This window comes from Hyla sarda, chromosome 1, assembly GCF_029499605.1.
Source record: "Hyla sarda isolate aHylSar1 chromosome 1, aHylSar1.hap1, whole genome shotgun sequence".
NCBI lineage: Eukaryota > Metazoa > Chordata > Amphibia > Anura > Hylidae > Hyla > Hyla sarda.
Window position 1 is genome coordinate 90407906 of NC_079189.1, and position 20113 is coordinate 90428018.

General features: G+C 44.0%; 1 protein-coding gene across 5 annotated transcripts in view; it reads left to right on the forward strand.

Annotated features, from left to right (window-relative positions):
• The window catches only part of ATP10D (ATPase phospholipid transporting 10D (putative)), a 90550-nt gene that overhangs the window by 31305 nt on the left and 39132 nt on the right, over positions 1–20113 (forward strand). For 4 of the 5 annotated variants that reach the window (XM_056557439.1, XM_056557431.1, XM_056557449.1 and 1 more), the window contains 2 exons: positions 16659–16973; positions 19150–19344. In XM_056557439.1, the coding sequence (XP_056413414.1) occupies positions 16693–16973; positions 19150–19344 (476 nt within the window). In that variant the 5' untranslated portion in view covers positions 16659–16692. Of the gene's footprint in view, positions 1–16175; positions 16235–16658; positions 16974–19149; positions 19345–20113 lie in introns of those variants that run through there. The other variant, XM_056557458.1, reaches the window with a different exon arrangement.

The window sequence follows — 20113 nt, forward strand, 5'->3', positions numbered from 1 at the left end:
AAAACATGTGTTCCTGCAATATTTTTTTTGAGAAATACTTCATTTTCTAGAAAAATTTCAGGGGTGCCAACATTTACGGCCAGGACTGTAAGTGTACAACCTCTGGCACCACACTTGCAGGATGCTTACCCAACTAATTTAGCTTTATAGCAAATACACAAATCACAAATATCACACTAAACTATTCTTGTTTAATAGCTGAACAAGTTAATATAGCTTAGCTCAAACACTTTTTACTTATTTTATGGTATATGTTTTTTCATATCTAGTAGAGGAGAAAAATATGTACTCCCTCAATTATGGAAAAATCATGATTTTTACCATTTTTCTTTTTAATTCTAGTTGGTTTATTTTTATTTTTTTTTATTTATTTTTTTGCTCTTCCAGGGGCTTTTATACTGTCTGAATTTTTTTGAGGCATTGATGTACAATAAACAATATTCTACATCATGATGGTTCCAAATTCCATTTTGTTGCCATGGACTTGTGTAAATTTTTTTTATAGAGTTCTTAACTGTTCTGGACTTTCCCAAAGAAAAGCTTTAACACTCTGATCTGTAGCCTGATACATTATTATCCAAAATAATTACTTCATCACTAAATCATGTATGTTTCTTTAGAATGCCACCACCAAAGTACCAGGGTCATTATCTTGGCCAATGCAGATTGACGATGTATGGTATTTCTTCTGTATATCACTTTCATCCAATCCTCCACACTCCATGATTCTTTTCTTTAGCTCACTTTAACCTTCTTTGACATTATATTTTTATAGTTCCGACATTTATGCATGTGGCGATTCCGCATATGTTTCCTTTTTTTTTTTTTTTTTTATGTTTACTTTTTTTTGTTAAATGGGAAAGGTGGGTGATTCAAACTTTTATTCAGAAGGGGGTTAAATCACATTTATTCACTTTTTATATATTTTTATTTATTTATTTTTTTAGCCCCCATAGGGGACTATTACAAGCAATCCTTTGATCAGTGTTATCTGCGCTCGATTGCCAAAGCCTGGATCTCAGGATTTGAGCAATCAAACACCGATCTGACAGCAAGGAGCTAGGTAAGGCGCCTCTCAGCTGTTTGGGACACCGTGGCGGTCCTGAACAGCCGGTTTAGACGCTGCGATCAACTTTGATTGCGGCGTCTAAAGGGTTAATACCAGACATCAGCCCGGCGATGTTCGGTATTAGCCGTGGGTCCTGGCTGCTGATAGCAACCAGGACCCCGCCTGTACAAAGCGCCTTCTCCGCTCCTGAGCGCGCTTTACATACTGGGAGCCGACCATACTGAGAGCTGATTTACATACCGGGAGCCGATATACGCTCGAATTTTACACACAACTGACTGGGAACAACCAACATCTTTTCCACATTTTGAAAAAGATTCCGAGTTGTGAGTTTAATCCTTTTTTTATGTAAGGGAGATGGTTTCTCTTCATTAGCCAAGTCTCACAGCTCAGTAAAGTCTGTAAGCACTTTTCCTTTTAACTTTAACATTGAAGTCTATGGCCAACGGAGGTTAGTAAATACACCCGTTAATGCCCGTTATGATAACTGATGTCACCTCTTCTGAGCATGCTCAGTAAAAATAACATCAGCAGACTCCTGCAGTGCTGACGGACTACTACTACTCCCATCACGGAACAGACTTGTTTCCGGGTTGGGAGTAGTAATTCCCTGGCTGTGGGAGTCTGCAGACAGCTGGGGAGGCTACATTAGTGTTTGTACTGCAACCCCCATCATGGAAAAGAGTCTGTTACATGATGGGGGTTGTAGTACAGAGGCTGAGGGATTGATCGCACCGGGTTTCACTTCTGAGACCCGATGAGATCTGAAATTATTAAGCAGGGGAGTTGGTGGCAAGCTCCATAACCCTGCAATGTATGGTGTGTTTTAACTTTCATTTTTGAATCCCCCTCGGGGAGCCCTGAATGGCCGGTACTGAGGAGCCAATCAGGGCTCTCAGAGGGAGATTTAAAAATGAACATTGTGACTAGCAGGGGCTATATGTATATTAAAAGCGCTGTGAGGGGCAAGATATATAGCGCTGCAGGGGGGGGGCAGACATATAGCCTATATATCTAGCCCCCCAGCAGCACATTAGATATATACCCCCCCGCAGCGCAACACTTCTATATACCTATGCCACTGCAGCGCTATATGTGAAAAACATTCTAGCAGCAGCGTTATCTGCCCCCCCAACAGCACTTCTATATACATATGCCGCTGCAGCGCTATGTATGAAAAGTATTTCTATCAGCAGCGTCGGGCGGCCGATGCTGCTGCTAGAATGCTTTTCACATATAGCGCTGCAGTGGCATAGGTATATAGAAGCACTGCGAGGCTACATTATACATGCGCTGCGGGGGGTATATATTTAATGTGCTGCCGGGGTAAATATTCAATGCGCTGCTGGGGGGCTAGATATATAGGCTATATGTCTGCTCCCCCGCAGCGATATATATCTTGCCCCTACAGCGCTTTTAATATACATATGGCCCCTGCTAGTCACAATGTTCATTTTTAAATCTCCCTCTGAGAGCCCTGAATGGCTCCTTGGTACCAGCCATTCAGGGCTCCCCGCAGGGGAATTCAAAAATGAAAGTAAAAACACACTATACATCGCAGGGTTGCAATCAATCCCTCAGCCCCTGTACTACAACCCCCATCATGGAACAGACTCTGTTCCATGATGGGGGTAGTAGTACAAACACTAATGTAGCCTCCCCAGCTGTCTGCAGACTCCCGCAGCCAGGGAATTGCTACTCCCATCATGGAAACAAGTCTGGTCAATGAGGGGAATAGTAGTAGTCCCGGCTGTGGGAGTCTGTAGGCAGAGGTGTTCGGCCATACATGAGGGATAACAGGTCTTATATATATTCATCCGTAGCACCCGTTATTTCATCCGTTATTAAATGTCCGTTTTTTACTCAGAAAACAGACGTTTAATGACGGGTGAACTTCATAGTGTGAAAGAAGCCTTACTTAAAGAGGTACTCTGCCACTAGACATCTTATCCCCTATCCAAAAGATATGAGATAAGATGTCTGATCGCAGGGGTCCTGCCGCTGGGACCCCCCCCCCCCCCCCCCATCTCTGTTCAGAACGCTGGGTTTGAGTGGCCGTGGTCGTGACACCACACCCCCTCCTGACGTCAGAATGCCAGGTGCTGCACGGAAACCCCCGCGATCAGACATCTTAGCCCCTATCCTTTGGATAGGGGTTAAGATGTCTAGGGGTGGAGTACCCCTTTAATATGGAAAAGCTTTTTCCATATATTTAAACAATTTCCTTTCATTTGCTAAAATTTAAGTGTAAAGTAATAATTGCAGACAAAATTGTGCATTGGCTAATATCGTGACTCATAAATCATGTAGCCTTATTGTAAATTGATTGCACTCTTAAAGGGGTACTCCGGCGCTAAGACATCTTATCCCCTCCCATAGGCTTGCATTGAGGGGGTGGAGTGTGACGTCACACGTTGGCGGAGATGTGACGTCACAATACTCCGGTCCCGTGATCGGCAGTCATCAGACCCAGAGCGAACATGCTTCGGGGGCTGATGGTAATGGGGTGCTGCGTGAAAGGTCACGGGGGTCCCCAGCGGTGGGACCCCAACGTCAGGCATCTTATCCCTATCCTTTGGATAGGGGATAAATGTCTTAGCGCCGGACTACCCCTTTAAACCAGTAAATCTCTCTGTTCACATCAGACCACAATTGGATTCAAGAACAAACATCTACAACAGTCTGCAATCCTGTTCTTGTTATAAAAAATCCTAAACCTGATGCCAATCTGATCTCATAAGTTGATGAAATCTATTGTATTTCAGTATTATCTTTGCAAAGCTGTCTTGGCTCTGGAAGCCATGGCTCTATTGTGAGTAGTGTCAAACATTCAGTTTTATCTCCATGTTTTCCTATGCCTTCTCATTGTCTTTTAAATTAATTTTCAGGCATTAAATTATTATACAAACAATACCCCTTTATACTTTCCTCACGATGATAGCTGCATGGATTACTTACTGTATCAGTCATTTGAGACATTTAGACTGCATGGTTTCCAGTCTTGTGTGTTTGTTGGAAGCTTTAGCTGCAGCATTTCCCCAAGACGATTGTACTCTTGGTTGAGTTGAGTAATTACACCACAGCGGTACATAACAAACAAAAGCTTTAATGAGACAAATACATATAGAGACCGAACAGATTGGAAATCCTCACACGCCGCTAAGTCTTAACTGAATTCTTACATGACCTCTAAAGTAGAAAGTATAATTAGGTGTCTAATTTCACACTGCGGCTCACAGTTCACATTTAGGCTAGGTTCACACTTCGGAATTTCCGGCTGCAATTCCGCTTTGAAATTGCAGGCAGAAATTCCGCTTACTAAAATGTACTGTATAGTGAATGGGTTTCCGTTCACAAATTAACACTTCGGAATTTGTGAACGGAAAATCCACTTGAAAATTTCCGTCTGAAGAATGGTGTTGCTCATTCTTCAGGCAGAAATACTCACGGAACACATTGAAGTCTATTGATGACTGCAGTGTCCCCGCTGTCCTAGTGCCGACTGATTCAGTCGGCGCTGGCAGCAATCGGAATCTCCGGGTGGAATCTTTCTCCCCGGAGATTCCGCAGTGTGAACCTAACCTTACCGTTTGTGCTTGGTTAGGTCCCGGCATATAAATATCCATAAACCCTTAATACACATGAAGGCCAGAAATGTCTTGAAACTTGCTAGATAGAATGGTGCAGATTTTGGATCCAAAAACTTAAAATATACATATTTTTTAATGTGGGACTCAATGTGGCATCCATCGTGGTTATACTTCAGGTCAGTCCCAATAGGTTTGCCCTTCCGCAGACACTGTAAGAAAATACAAAATCTGCTTAAGGGTATGTTCACACTGCGGAATTACCGCCGAATTCCGTGTGCGGAATTCCACGAGTTGAATTTCGCACAGTGAACGTTGGCATCAGTGTGAATGAGTCTTCCACAAGACCCGTTCACACTGCGGAATTTCAGCAGCGGACAATTCAGCCGCTGAAATTGTTCCGTGCAAAGAAAGAACATGTTCATTCTTTGCACAGAAGTCCGCGAGTACTGCATAGCCGTCAATGGTGACTGTGCAGTGCCGCGCATTCCTACCACCGGCTGCCAGGCTGAAACTCTGCTCACTGAATTCCGCAATCGGAGATTCAGCGACACATCCGTGGTGTGAACATACCCTTAGGCTAGGTTCACACTGCGGAATCTCTGGGCAAAAAATTTCCTCCTGGAGATTCCAAGTGGGGCCAGTGCCAACTGAATCTGTCGCCACTAGGACCGCGCGGACACTGCAGTCTCCAATAGAGATTTCCGCCTGAAGAATGAGCAACGCCATTCTTCAGGCGGAAATTTTCAAGCAGATTTTCCATTCACAAATTCTGAAGTGTGAATTTGTGAAAGGAAACCCATTCACTATACAGTACATTTTAGTAAGCGGAATTTCTGCCTGCAAGTTCAAAGCGAAATTGCAGGCTGAAATCTCGTAGTGTGAATCTAGCCTTAGGGTATGTTCACATGAGCGGATCCCCAACGCGTATTAGACTGTGGATCCACCGCTGAAGGACCACTGTATGCTGCCGTTACAGGTGCCTGCAAGGAGCGGCAGTCTGCTGCTACGAGCAAACACACTGCAATGTGCGAGTTGCCAGTTGCGCAGTATACTAGCACATTACGGCTGCTCTCGTCCTAGCTCAGGGAGCAGGGGGAGCGGCCGTGATATGTGCGAGTACACCACGCATGCACGGCAACTCGCACATCGTAGCAGTGTGTCTGCTCATAGCGCCGTATTGCCGCTCCGAACAGGCACATCTAAAGGCACCATGTAGGGGTCCTTCAGCAGCGGATCTGCAGCGTAAAATATGCTGTGGATCCGCTCGTCTGAACATACTCTTAACCTGGTTATATTTCCTAAGTGTTCCTGTCATTTGAAAAAAAAACTTTAGCCCCCATGATCTGTAGAATGAGCTGGGAGTAGCGTGCAGATGAGGGCAGCTCTCCCCGAATGCCTCAGGAGTTGGGCTCCTTACACATAAGGTTTGCTAACTAAGCTTGGTGCTTTTCTAATGGTACGAAAAGTGATTGAGAACCACATCAAAACAATGTTATAAGGCAGCATGAAACATTTACTGACCCCCATTTATTCTATGATCTACTCTAAATGCAATTTTTACTGTGGATTTGCAATGTTTATGGACACAGCTCAGGGACAGAAGGGACAAATCCTGTGGAATCCATTAGAAATATCTGTGACTGAAGCAGAATGGAGCATGTCATGGTTTTGGCTATGCCGATGAATGTAAGAGAAGAAATTCTTTGTAGTCAACCAGCTACAGATGAAAACTAAGATAGCAGAAGCTCCTTATGACAAGAATGCATGCATATAATATTTGTACTATTTCTTCTCTCTTTATTGCTAAACATAAAGTATGACACTCTCTTTTCAGGGTCATTTTTTATGAACAATCTGTGATGGGTCATATTGGTAAATTCATATGGGACAGATTGTGTATTTTTCTTGCAGCTTTGGCTGATAAAATCCACAGTGGATTACAGTACTATTCATGTGGATGAGATTTTACACTTTCTAAGTGAAATCTATGTACATGAAGCGGCCCTGTATTGACTGTACTGGGGGTGTATGTATATAAAGCGACCCTGTATTGACTGTACTGAGGGTGTATGTATATAAAGCGGCCCTGCATTGACTGTACTGGGGGTGTATGTACATAAAGCGGCCCTACATTGACTGTACTGATGGTGTATGTATATAAAGCGGCCCTGCATTGACTGTACTGGGGGTGTATGTACGTAAAGTGGCCCTACATTGACTGTACTGGGGGTGTATGTACATAAAGCGACCCTGTATTGACTGTACTGGGATGTATGTATATAAAGCGGCCCTGCATTGACTGTACTGGGGGTGTATGTATATAAAGCTGCCCTGTATTGACTGTACTGGGGGTGTATGTATATAAAGCGGCCCTGCATTGACTGTACTGGGGGTGTATGTATATAAAGTGGCCCTGCATTGACTGTACTGGGGGTGTATGTATATAAAGTGGCCCTGCATTGACTGTACTGGGGGTGTATGTACATAAAGCGACCCTGTATTGACGGTACTGGGATGTATGTATATAAAGCGGCCCTGCATTGACTGTACTGGGGGTATGTGTATATAAAGCTGCCCTGTATTGACTGTACTGGGGGTGTATGTATATAAAGCGGCCCTGCATTGATTGTACTGGGGGTGTATGTATATAAAGCGGCCTTGCATTGACTGTACTGGGGATGTATGTATATAAAGCGGCCCTGCATTGACTGTACTGGGGGTGTATGTATATAAAGCTGCCCTGTATTGACTGTACTGGGGGTGTATGTATATAAAGCGGCCCTGCATTGACTGTACTGGGGGTGTATGTATATAAAGCGGCCCTGCATTGACTGTACTGGGGGTGTATGTATATAAAGTGGCCCTGCATTGACTGTACTGGGGGTGTATGTATATAAAGTGGCCCTGCATTGACTGTACTGGGGGTGTATGTACATAAAGCGACCCTGTATTGACTGTACTGGGATGTATGTATATAAAGCGGCCCTGCATTGACTGTACTGGGGGTATGTGTATATAAAGCTGCCCTGTATTGACTGTACTGGGATGTATGTATATAAAGCGGCCCTGCATTGATTGTACTGGGGGTGTATGTATATAAAGCGGCCTTGCATTGACTGTACTGGGGATGTATGTATATAAAGCGGCCCTGCATTGACTGTACTGGGGGTGTATGTATATAAAGCGGCCCTGCATTGACTGTACTGGGGGTGTATGTACATAAAGCGGCCCTACATTGACTGTACTGATGGTGTATGTATATAAAGCGGCCCTGCATTGACTGTACTGGGGGTGTATGTATATAAAGCGGCCCTGCATTGACTGTACTGATGGTGTATGTATATAAAGCGGCCCTGCATTGACTGTACTGGGGGTGTATGTACGTAAAGTGGCCCTACATTGACTGTACTGGGGGTGTATGTACATAAAGCGACCCTGTATTGACTGTACTGGGATGTATGTATATAAAGCGGCCCTGCATTGACTGTACTGGGGGTGTATGTATATAAAGCTACCCTGTATTGACTGTACTGGGGGTGTATGTATATAAAGCGGCCCTGCATTGACTGTACTGGGGGTGTATGTATATAAAGTGGCCCTGCATTGACTGTACTGGGGGTGTATGTATATAAAGAGGCCCTGCATTGACTGTACTGGGGGTGTATGTACATAAAGCGACCCTGTATTGACTGTACTGGGATGTATGTATATAAAGCGGCCCTGCATTGACTGTACTGGGGGTGTATGTATATAAAGCTGCCCTGTATTGACTGTACTGGGGGTGTATGTATATAAAGCGGCCCTGCATTGACTGTACTGGGGGTGTATGTATATAAAGTGGCCCTGCATTGACTGTACTGGGGGTGTATGTATATAAAGTGGCCCTGCATTGACTGTACTGGGGGTGTATGTATATAAAGCGGCCCTGCATTGACTCTACTGGGGGTATGTGTATATAAAGCGGCCCTGCATTGACTGTACTGGGGGTGTATGTATATAAAGTGGCCCTGCATTGACTGTACTGGGGGTGTATGTATATAAAGCGGCCCTGCATTGACTGTACTGGGGGTGTATGTATATAAAGCGGCCCTGCATTGACTGTACTGGGGGTGTATGTATATAAAGTGGCCCTGCATTGACTGTACTGGGGGTGTATGTATATAAAGCGGCCCTGCATTGACTGTACTGGGGGTGTATGTATATAAAGCGGCCCTGCATTGACTGTACTGGGGGTGTATGTATATAAAGCGGCCCTGCATTGACGGTACTGGGATGCAAGGGAAAGTTGTGGTAAAAATGATGGTAATCACAGGATCAATAAACATGTCAATTATATGTAAATATTCAAAATCTATAAGCTTCATGTAAAAATAAATAACTATGTACATTTGCACTATATATGTTTGTATAAAATAGTCTTCTATGCTATTACATGTTGCAAATAAAAAAAAGGTATACGAACATACTTGGCCCAACAGATGCCAAAAAGACACTAGGCATCACAAACATGTGAACACCTCATAATAGTGAAATCAGACCAGCACAGAGTAATAGTGTTACTGCTTTGACAAAAAAAACTAAATCCTCTTACTTAATAATCCTCCATGTTGAAGAATCAATATGGTAAAGGAAATTCAAAATGAAAAGAACTTCCTGTGGAACATGCAGCAGCTGATAAGTACTGGAAGGATTAAGTTTTTAAATGGAAGACACCCACGATCCCCCTGAAGGGATAGGAGTGAGGTGTCCACCCCTCCTATCCCTGCTATTGGTGGCCAGAAGCGACAACCAATAGCAGATCGGGGGCAGGGTGGTTAACTTTCGGTTCCCCCGTTCTGCCCACCCACAATAGGCGGAGCAGAACGGGAAACCGACAGGGACCGGTGGCAGAAGATCCACTTACCCATCCGGTGGTCTCTAAACTGTAGCCCTCCAGATGTTGCAAAACTACAACTCCCAGCATGCCCAGACAGCTGTTTGCTGTCTGGGCATGCTGAGAATTGTAGTTTTTCAACATTTGGAGGGCCACAGTTTGGAGATTACTGTGCAGTGGTCTCTAAACTGTAGCACTCCAGATGTTGCAAAACTGCAAATCCTAGCATGCCCAAACAGCTGTCTGGGCATGCTGGGAGTTGTAGTTGCGTACCTCCAGCTGTTGCATAACTACATCTCTCAGCATGCCCTTTGGCGACCAGTACCTGCTGGTAGTTGTAGTTTTGCAACCGCTGGAGGCACACTGGTTGGAAAATACTGAGTTGGGTAACAGAACCTAACTGAAGGTTTTCCAACCAGTGTGCCTTCAGCTGTTGCAAAAGTACAACTCCCAGCATGCACGGTCTGTCAGTACATGCTGGGAGTTGTAGTTTTGAAACAGCTGGAGGTTTGCCCCCCCCCCCCCCCCCCCCCCCCCCCCAATGTGAATTTACAGGGTACATTCACACGGGCGAGTTCACAGTAAGTTTCCTGCTTCAAGTATGAGCTGCAGCAAATTTTTCGCTGCAGCGCTAAATCTCTTAGCGGGAAACTCACTGTAAACCTTCGCCCATGCGAATATACCCTAAAAACACTACACTTCACTAACACAAAATAAAGAGTAAAACACTAAATAAACACCCCCTTACACTTACACCCCCCCCCCCCCCATTAAAAATGAAAAAACGTATTGTACGGCAGTGTTTCCGAAATGGAGCCTCCAGCTGTTGCAAAACAACAACTCTCAGCATTTCCGAACAGCCACTGACTGTCCAGGCATACTGGGAGTTTAGCAACAGCTGGAGGCACCCTGTTTGGGAATCACTGGCATAGAATACCCCTATGTCCACCCCTATGCAATCCCTAATTTAGTCCTCAAATGTACATGGCGCTCTCTCACTTCAGAGCCTTGTCGTATTTCAAGGAGACAGTTTAGGGCCACATATGGGGTATCTCCGTACTCGGGAGAAATTGCACTACAAATTTTAGGGGGCTTTTTCTCCTTTTACCCCTTATGATAAGGAAATGTTGGGGTCTACACTTGCCTGTTAGTGTAAAAAAATTAAGTTTTACACTAACATGCTGGTGTTGCCCCATACTTTTAATTTTCACAAGAGGTAAAAGGGAAAAAAGACCCCCAAAATTTGTAAAGCAATTCCTCCTGAGTACAGAAATACCCCATATGTGGGCGTAAAATGCTCTGCGGGTGCACAAGGCAGCTCAGGAGTGAGAGCGCACTATGTACATTTGAGGCCTAAATTGGTGATTTGCACAGGGGTGGCTGATTTTATAGCGGTTCTCACATAAACGCAAAAAAATTAATACCCACATGTGACCCCATTTTGGAAACTAAACCCCTCACGCGAGTAGGAAGGGAGCAAACTCCAATCTAAACAAACATAATACTGATAAAAGCTGCAGATCATTGCAGAAAAAGAAGTCCTCATACAGCCCTTTTAGGGTATGTTCACACTGTGGAATCTCCGCTTGCTAAATTCAGGGAGTAGGCACTGCACCATCACCATTGACGCTATGCAGTGCTCGATGACTTCCGCGCAAAGAACGAATTTGCGGAACAATTTCAGGGGCGGAATTGACAGAGCACTGTAGTCAGACAGAAAGGAAATTAAAAAAGAAAATAACTTCCTGTGGAGCATAGAGCAGCTAAGCACTGGAAGGATTATGATTTTTAAATGGAAGTAATTTACAAATCTGTTTAACTTTCTGGCACCAGTTGATTTAAAAAAAAATTTTTTTAAGTTTTCCTTAAGCATACTGATTTTTTTTTTTTTTTCCAATATAGTAGTAGTGGTTGTCGACCTCTTTAATCTCAGTCACTGCAGATCCAGTATCTACTGATATTCCTACCCCCAGGTTCTCTCTTAATTAACATTCCAGTAAAAAGAGGTAGAGCGTGTTTTTCAATAAAGCTGTTGATTAAACCGAGTACTTGGCTCCCTGGAGTCTACAAGGGATGGGCAGGGGGTAGTGGTATACAGTGATCCACAACAAATCACTGATATATGGGACATAAATCCAATTTAGCTAATTACTAACTCAAAACCGACCACAATAGCTAAAATTTAACAACTTTTATTTCATCCAGTTAAAACCTATATTAACTATAAAATGGATACAGAGTCATTGGTCTACAGTATATAAAGACTCAAAACAGGGTAAATTCCCTCAGGGTCAATCCCCTATTTAACACCCTTGTCAAACCCGACGCGTTTCCCCGTGGGTTAGATAAGTCCACGGTTCATCAGGGGTTATACTTAAACCCCGGATACACAGTGGAGAAATATACCTTATTCTATTCAATGTGTAACAAACAGGATAGGCACATAAAACATATAGCATATAGCAAGCAGGGTTAGTTGGTGTGCAATATAGTTTCTGTGGGATTCATCTTCGTATCTAGTCTCCAAAGATGTATTTGGTGAACAATAGAGCCAAGGTCCTTGATATGACCTCCAGATTTAGTTCCACTTCCTGAATATCAAAATACAGCAGGGAATGCCCATATGATATGAAGTGGGCTAATAAATACAATTATTTTCTTCCTCAACGATGGCCCCTTTTCACTTAAGGAAAATATAGTGGTATAAATTAATAAACTATAATTTATCAATTTAGATTGCATATCAGCTCAACTGTGCTTTTTAGATTTAGATTACCTCCGTGTGTATACATTGATGATAGCCTTGGTACTGTTATGGTTCCCACAAAAACCACACTAAAAATAATAAATGGACCACTCGTCAGTAAGACCCCATTAAATACCAAGTAATGTGACAATATGATAATATAACATTACCTTTAAAGATAGGTTTCCTCCATGTGAGGGACTAAATAGCCCATAATAATTTTCAAACTTCCTATCCTTCACTGCAGAAAAGCTAATGAAAGAAGGGAAGGGGAGGGGGGGGGGGGGAGGAAAGGGTACACAACTGTATTATTACTAGTAAACTCTACCAAGACATATACCATGATGCCATAGAAGAATTCAATCTTACCTCAATATATCCCTGACTGCCACAAATCCACACAGGTCAAACTCCCCTGCTTACTTGGGGTCTACCCTGTCTGAATGAAACATATGCTCTAATAAAACCAGATGGTACAAAACTTGTATAATGAGACGGCCAAAATAATCCTCACCTCCACTATGATCCGGGTGCAGATAGTGACCATACCAGACTCCGATCCAGGCTGGCGGCATCTATGCGGAGCTCACCTGCTCCTTATATACGCCTCCTACCATGTGTTGATACACGCACCGGATCAGGACGCCAACTGCGTCACTTCCGGTCGTGTAACATGATTGAATATCACTAGCTGGATTATATGCGTTCCACACCTCACTCCTATTTAGGCCTCTATTTCCGGTTTCCGCATCGGAATGAACTATTGCGTTCCAGAACTCCCTCTCGTCAATGTTTGCGTGTCAGATGATCTAAGTGTGTTCTACAGCTCACTCGTCTATACTTCCCCACCACGGATAAACTGAGTGGTAGAGTAAGGTATAAGTACTGATTGCACTATATCATTATAGACACACGGAGGGATTAATGATTTAGATACAGGGGCCATTGATGATTACAAATGAAACATAGCTAGTGACATTGACTGATCAAAATACACAACTAAATACTGTACATGTGGAAGTGAGGGGACTCTCAGATCTAATTACTCCTCTTCCCACCAACCTTTTAATCGACTTATAAATAGGCATTGATATAATATTATGATATACTGGGGTGTAAATTTCCCCACCCTCATTAGTAACGATATATTTTAAACTATAACTCTGATTAATGCTCATTAGAGCCAATTATTACCACTCACTCACTCCATCAGAGAACATGGGTCTGTGTATGATACTGTTGCCAAATATCGATACTCTAAGTATCCCTAAGGCCTTCAAATATACACAATGAACAGGATGCATTAACTTGAATGCTGAAGACGTATTCAAATAAAACAACTAAACGACAATTGCTCATTTAGTCCTTGTGGTGTCACTGATTTTAACCTATGAATCCACTCTGCTTCCTTTTGTAATATCCTCCTATCCCATTTTCCCTTCCTCGGGGATTTCCGGACCACTTCCATCACACAAAACGAGATCTCCCCCACATTACCCCCATGTTTGTCAAGAACATGTACGGCAAGTGGGGTATCTCTTTGATTTTCAATGTCACAGATATGCTCCCTCACACGTTTCTTAAATGCTCTCCTGGTTTTCCCTACATATTGTCTTGGGCATGTGCATGTACAGTGATCCCTCAACTTACAATGGCCTCAACATACAATAGTTTCAACATACAATGGTCTTTTCTGAACCATTGTAACTTGAAACCAGACTCAACATACAATGCTACAGACAGTCCAGATCTGTGATACCTGTCACAACTGGAGGAACTGACCAATCAGAATGGGCATTTTACTGGTAAATCACCTGTATTACTGAAGTGCATGCACTGACTGGCTGTCTGGTAACGCCCCCTACAGTACAGGGAGGAATTAAAAGTTCTGTACTTCTCCTTACCTGTGCCAGGGTTAGCTGCTCTTTTGGACACCAAGTAAGGGCGGCTCCATTTGGGACACTGTGTGTACTGTATAGGACCCTGAAGAAGCTCCTGTCCTCTACATAAACCATTGTTTCCCAATCCGGGTGCCTCCAGCTGTTGCAAAACTAAAACTCCCAGCATGCCCGGACAGCCATATACTGTACGCCAGTTGTCTCCAACCTGCGCACCTCCAGATGTTGCAAAACTACAACTCCCAGCATGCCCGGACAGCCAACGGCTGTCGGGGCATGCTGGGAGTTGTAGTTTTGCAACAGCTGGAGGTCCGCATGTTTGAGACCACTGCTGTACGCTGTATCCCTATGCCCGGGATGCAAAAGATAAAGAAAATAAACTTTAACTTACCTGTGTCGGCCTCACGCTGTTCCTTGGGACTGGAACGTCGGACAGCCGTCAGCCTATCACCGGCCGGAGCGATGTCCCGCCCCGGCCAATGATAGATTAAACGCACTGTCATGTAAGAAGCCGGCCAGAGCTCCTTACATGACATCGCTCCGGCCGGTGATAGGCTGACGGCTGTCCGAAGTTCCCGTCCCCAGCGTAAGGCCAACGTAGGTAAGTTAAAGTTTATTTTCTTTATCTTTTGCAGCCCGGGCATAGGGATACAGCGTACAGCAGTGGTCTCCAACCTGCGGACCTCCAGCTGTTGCAAAACTACAACTCCCAGCATGCCCGGATGCTGGGAGTTGTAGTTTTGCAACAGCTGGAGGTCCGCAGGTTGGAGACCACTGGCGTACATTATAGAGTTCCAGCGCCAGCAGCCCGCAACAAAGAGGAGGAGGGCAGTGCTCTTGCGGGTGACATATGTGAGTAGTACCCCGCTGGGCTGATAAATAATTGGGGGGGGAGCAGAACAGTGCTCGGGGGTCACATATGATTAGTTCCCCGATGTGGGGACAGCGCTGCGCTGGGCTGATAATACATTTCCAAGGGGGAGGGGCCCAACCGGTATTGCGGTATGGGAAAAATACATATTGTGCAGCCCAAAAATTTCGATATGAACAGGTATACCACCCAGCCCTACTGTATATCATTTTTAATTGTCTTTTTTTAAGCATTGAGTATAAAGTAAACCTTTGGCAAGATAGGGACTGTAGGTGAAGTAACCTTTTAGCAGACGGCAGAGTGCTGCAGTAACAATAAGACTTGCCGTGGCCATTATCACTTGTTAGTGGGTGCAGTGATCTAGGACAATCCAGCCATTGTGTTGTAAGCAGTGGCCTAAAACTATTATTTGCTGGTCCTTTACTTGATGGTTGATAGCAATGTGAGAGGTTATCTGATACCACATCATGTGTGCTTTCCATTATTACTGGTGTTTAAACATAGTTAACCCTTATTATGTAACGTCCCTTGGAGGGGTAATCCCAACATTATAATTAGGCCTGTTGTAAAAAAAAAAACATAAAAAATAATTAAAGACCTCCGTTGAAAATAATTGACTGATTTGTAGATGTCGTAAGTAAAAGCCCACTCGAGTTTCCTATTGAATGTGAGGACATAAATAACAGCAACATTCCAAACAAGCATAACTTCCCTCCCATCGGTCAGTGGCAACAGTGTATAGTACACAGAGCAGCAATGGTTACTGTGGGAAGACCATACTGTCCCCACAATGCCCAAAACCAGTATGACTGTGGGAGAGATGAGGAGAAAGTTGCAGACAACCTCAGAGTAGTGTTCACTAGAGATCAGCGACCTTACAGTAAATTCGATTTGTCACGAACTTCTCAGCTCGGCAGTTGATGACTTATCCTGCATAAATTAGTTCAGCTTTCAGGTGCTCCGGAGGCCTGGAGACTCTTTCCTAGGAATGTATCCACCTTTTCCAGCCCACCGGAGCACCTGAAGGCTGAACTAATTTACGCAGGATAAGTCATCAACTGCCGAGCCGAGAAGTTGGTGACGAATCGAATTTACTGTAAGTTCGCTCATCTCTAGTGTTCACCATAGAGAGCGTAGCAGGATCGAGCCAAGTAGGAGCCTCTGGGAGAACCTCAAGCACAAGCCAAGTAAGCTGCAGTCCCTGCTTATTAGCCTGAATCGGAGGATGCACAGAGAAACGACCATGGTGGACACTCCCACCAATGGTCTAAAGACCGTGACTCCTCCCGCAAAGAACAGTACCACCCTTATTCAATGACTGTGTATGTGTTATTGCAGCTCAGCCCCACTAACTTCTATATAAAGGAGATACAATAATTAGACACAGTTTATGGACAGTTGTGATGTTCTTTATGGACAAATCCTTTAACCCTTACAAGCACAAAGTGGCAGGAGTGAGGGTGAGGATCCTGTGTTAAATTATGTATGTTTAGCTTTTTCTATAGTTATCTATTCATTGTGGGTTGAAGCTCTACCTCTACACTGTTTGAAATGAATTGCGTAAATATCATTTTGGTGTATAATATTTCACTTCTTCTTTTTCCCCACTAGAAAATTGGAAACCTTTTGCAACACCTAACCTGATATGGCAAACCCCATCCAATGGGCACAGCAGAGATTGCATCATGTCGTACCATTCAACGAAACCTCAGAAGGCTCCTCACAGTTATGTCCTTTCCTGCCATCTGGCAGAAATCGCAACATGAACAAATTAAGTTCTAAACATCGCATTGTGGTTCCATGTTCAGAGCGGTTTAAGGAAGAGTATGAGAAGATAAGCAAAGGCTACAGAAACAACAAAATACGGACGACCAAGTATACGTTGCTGAATTTTATACCAAGGAACTTGTTCGAACAATTTCATAGGTAAATATACCTGTCAATAGACCTGTTTTTTATTCTGGGATGCTTTACATTTTTGGTTGCTTTTCATAATGAATAAAGAGCATATAAATATTATATGTATGTATTAACCAAAGGGATGTGGTTCGGTGGCTTTTTTAAACTATGATTGCTCTGAAATGCTTGCACGTGTCAGAAGAGATCATAGTGTCCTGGGACCCTGTTCTCTGCTCCAGTTGACTCCGGTAACCCATTTTGGCCTCCGCCGCGATACTCTTCCTGGTTGCCGGTGAGTCATACTGCACTCAGCCAATTACCGGCCGTAGTGAAGTCTCGCTTAGCGGCACTGTGACTTTTTCGGCCCTGGCAACAGTTTTCGGGACCATAAACGTCACACTGCCGGTCAGCCTATCCCCGGCCGAGGCGGGACTTCTTCGCTGCGGCCGTTGATTGGCTGAGTGCAGTATGACTCACGGACCACCGGCAACCAGGAAGAGGATCACGGCCGCGCCCGAAATGGGTTACCGGAGGCACAGGGGAAGCGGCAGCAGGTATGTATCCCTTTTTATTTTTTTTACTGCAGTATGGGACACAATTTTAACATCCCGGAGTACTCCTTTAAACCCAGATTTGTCCCCAAACCACTTCTCCTGTGTTGTGTTGGCTTTGTGCTAAGAGTCTCTGTCTTGTTAGAAGCTAAACCTTTAGCCTAGTTTGAGGTCCAGAGCACTCTGGATCCGGTTTTAATTAGTAAAATCTTTGTACTTTGTCCAACTCGGGTTTCTTTCAAACATGTCGCTTAGAATTGAGGACAAAAACTTCAAACTTTTTTAATCTGACCAAAGAATCTTAGTCTGAGTCTCCTTTTAGATGCTTTAAAAAAAAAAAAAAAAAAAAAACACTCCAGGAGGGCTTTCATGTGTATATTACTGAGCAGAGGCTTCTTTCTGGCCACTCTTCCATAAAGCCCAGATTGGTGGAGTGCTGCAGTAATGGTTGACCTTCTGGAAGTTTCTCCCATCTGCACACAGGATCATAGGAGCTCAACCAGAGTGATCGTTGGGCTCTTAAAGGGTTGTCTAGGCTTAGGATATGTTTAAACGGTGGAACTTCTGAGCGGGATTCTGCGGGAATATTCTGCTAAGAAATTAAGCTGCAGCAGAGTCCAATTGATTTCAATTGGATGCTGCTGCACTGGTGGTATGGCGGAATTCCTGCAGAAACATTGAACGGTTCAATGTTTCTGCAGATTTTGCTGGGAAATGCATTGCTGTCTATGAAGGCGCCGCATTTCTGAGTGGTCCTAGTGCCGCCGAATCAAACAAATGCATATTTTTGCCTCGGTATCCCGTTCTTCGGCCGCGATCTTCTTCCTACTAGTCAATGCTCAGTGCGTCTCACTACGGCTCAGCTAATGCCAGCCACAGCATTGTCCTGCCTTTGCCAGCATTACGCTGAGCAGTAGTGTGATATATTGAGCCCCGGCACTGGTAGTCTTCCTGGTGCCGGAGCTCAATAAGTCACACTGCCACTATTGCCATCCAAGACAGGACATCGCTGCGGCCGATGATTAGCTGAGCCACAGTGTGTCGCGTTGACCACTAGCAAGTGGAAAGAAGACCACGGCCAGAGGACGAAAGTTAAATTTTATGTTTTGTAAGCCGGCAGCCTGGAGATAATGTTTAAAGACCTTATACAGCAGAGTCCCCCTTTTGAAGCACACTTTCATAACTGAATTATTATTCTGGCTGGAGATTTTGATGTGGCCGGCGGCAGGACTGTGTTGACATTTCTGCTATCCATAGACATGTGTTCTTTGTGGATTCCCACGAAAGAATGGGCAAGATCACTTTTTTGGTGGTGGAATTTCAGCGGCTGAAGCCCCGCCTGGAAAATTCCATAGTGTGAATTATGCAGCAGAATCCCATTGCCAGGAATGCTGCACCAGAATTCACACACATAATTTCTAAGCATAATAAGGCTTGCACATTCCTCAGTCTGAACCTAGCCTTACAGCTGTAGACGTTGGGAATTAATCTTTTACATTCCAGAGAACTGATGCTGCTAGAGAAAAATGTAAGTGTATTATGGAGAATGTTCGTCGTCTTAAGTTGTTGCCAGAACATAGAGCACGTGCAAGGGTGGTAGCGATAAGGGAGGAGGTCTTGTCCTTTTATATCTTTTTCACTTTCTTTTTCAGGGCAGCCAATTTATACTTCCTTTTTCTGGTGTTCTTGAACTGGGTCCCTGTAGTGGAGGCTTTCCAGAAGGAAATCACCATGCTCCCCCTTGTGGTTGTACTGACTATCATCGCGATTAAAGATGGTTTGGAAGACTACAGGAAACACAAGCTGGACAAGGTCATCAATCATATACTGACCCGGGTGTATTGTAGGTAAGCCTGGTATATTTAACTGGATCATCCAGTCTGTTGATGTACTAGAACTTTATTACTCTATTTGTTTCACAGTGAACTCAGTGCTACATTGCTGACAGTGAAATGCCCATTACAAATCTCTTTTAATATACTTGTAATTCAGACCTTAAAGGACTACTACAAAGGATAGGGGGATAAGTATCTGATCGCAGGGGGTCCGACCACTGAGACCCCTGCCATCTCCTGCACAACGCCTCAGCTCTTCCCATGAAATCGCTACCTCTATGCACCTCTATGGGAGAGCCAGAAATTCAGCATGCATGTATCTCTGGCTTGCCCATATAGATACATGTATCCCTACATGTGAAGAAGATACATGTAGGGAGCCTGCTGGGGTCAACAGTCTCCTTGCACAGATTGTAGATCGCTCTGTGCACTAGAAGAGCAGAGCGCTGGCAGGAGATCCCGGGGGGGCCCCAGTGGTCAGACCCCTGCAATCAGACACCGATGCTCGTTCCTTTGGGTGGGAGATAAATTGTCCTACACCCCTTTTAATAAATAATCTTGTTGGTATCATTGCCCATGGAAGAAGAAAAGAAAATAAAGCACTATAAATTGATCTATTTTAGCTATATTATCTTTTGTGGTCCAAACTGCCACAAACTATAATATTTTGCAGTATATTTGTGTATTTCATGTTTTCTGCTGTACCCAAGAACAGTTGTTAAACATTTCCTTGAGTTTTTCTGGAAACCTAATGAAATACATACAATTATTTATATCCATT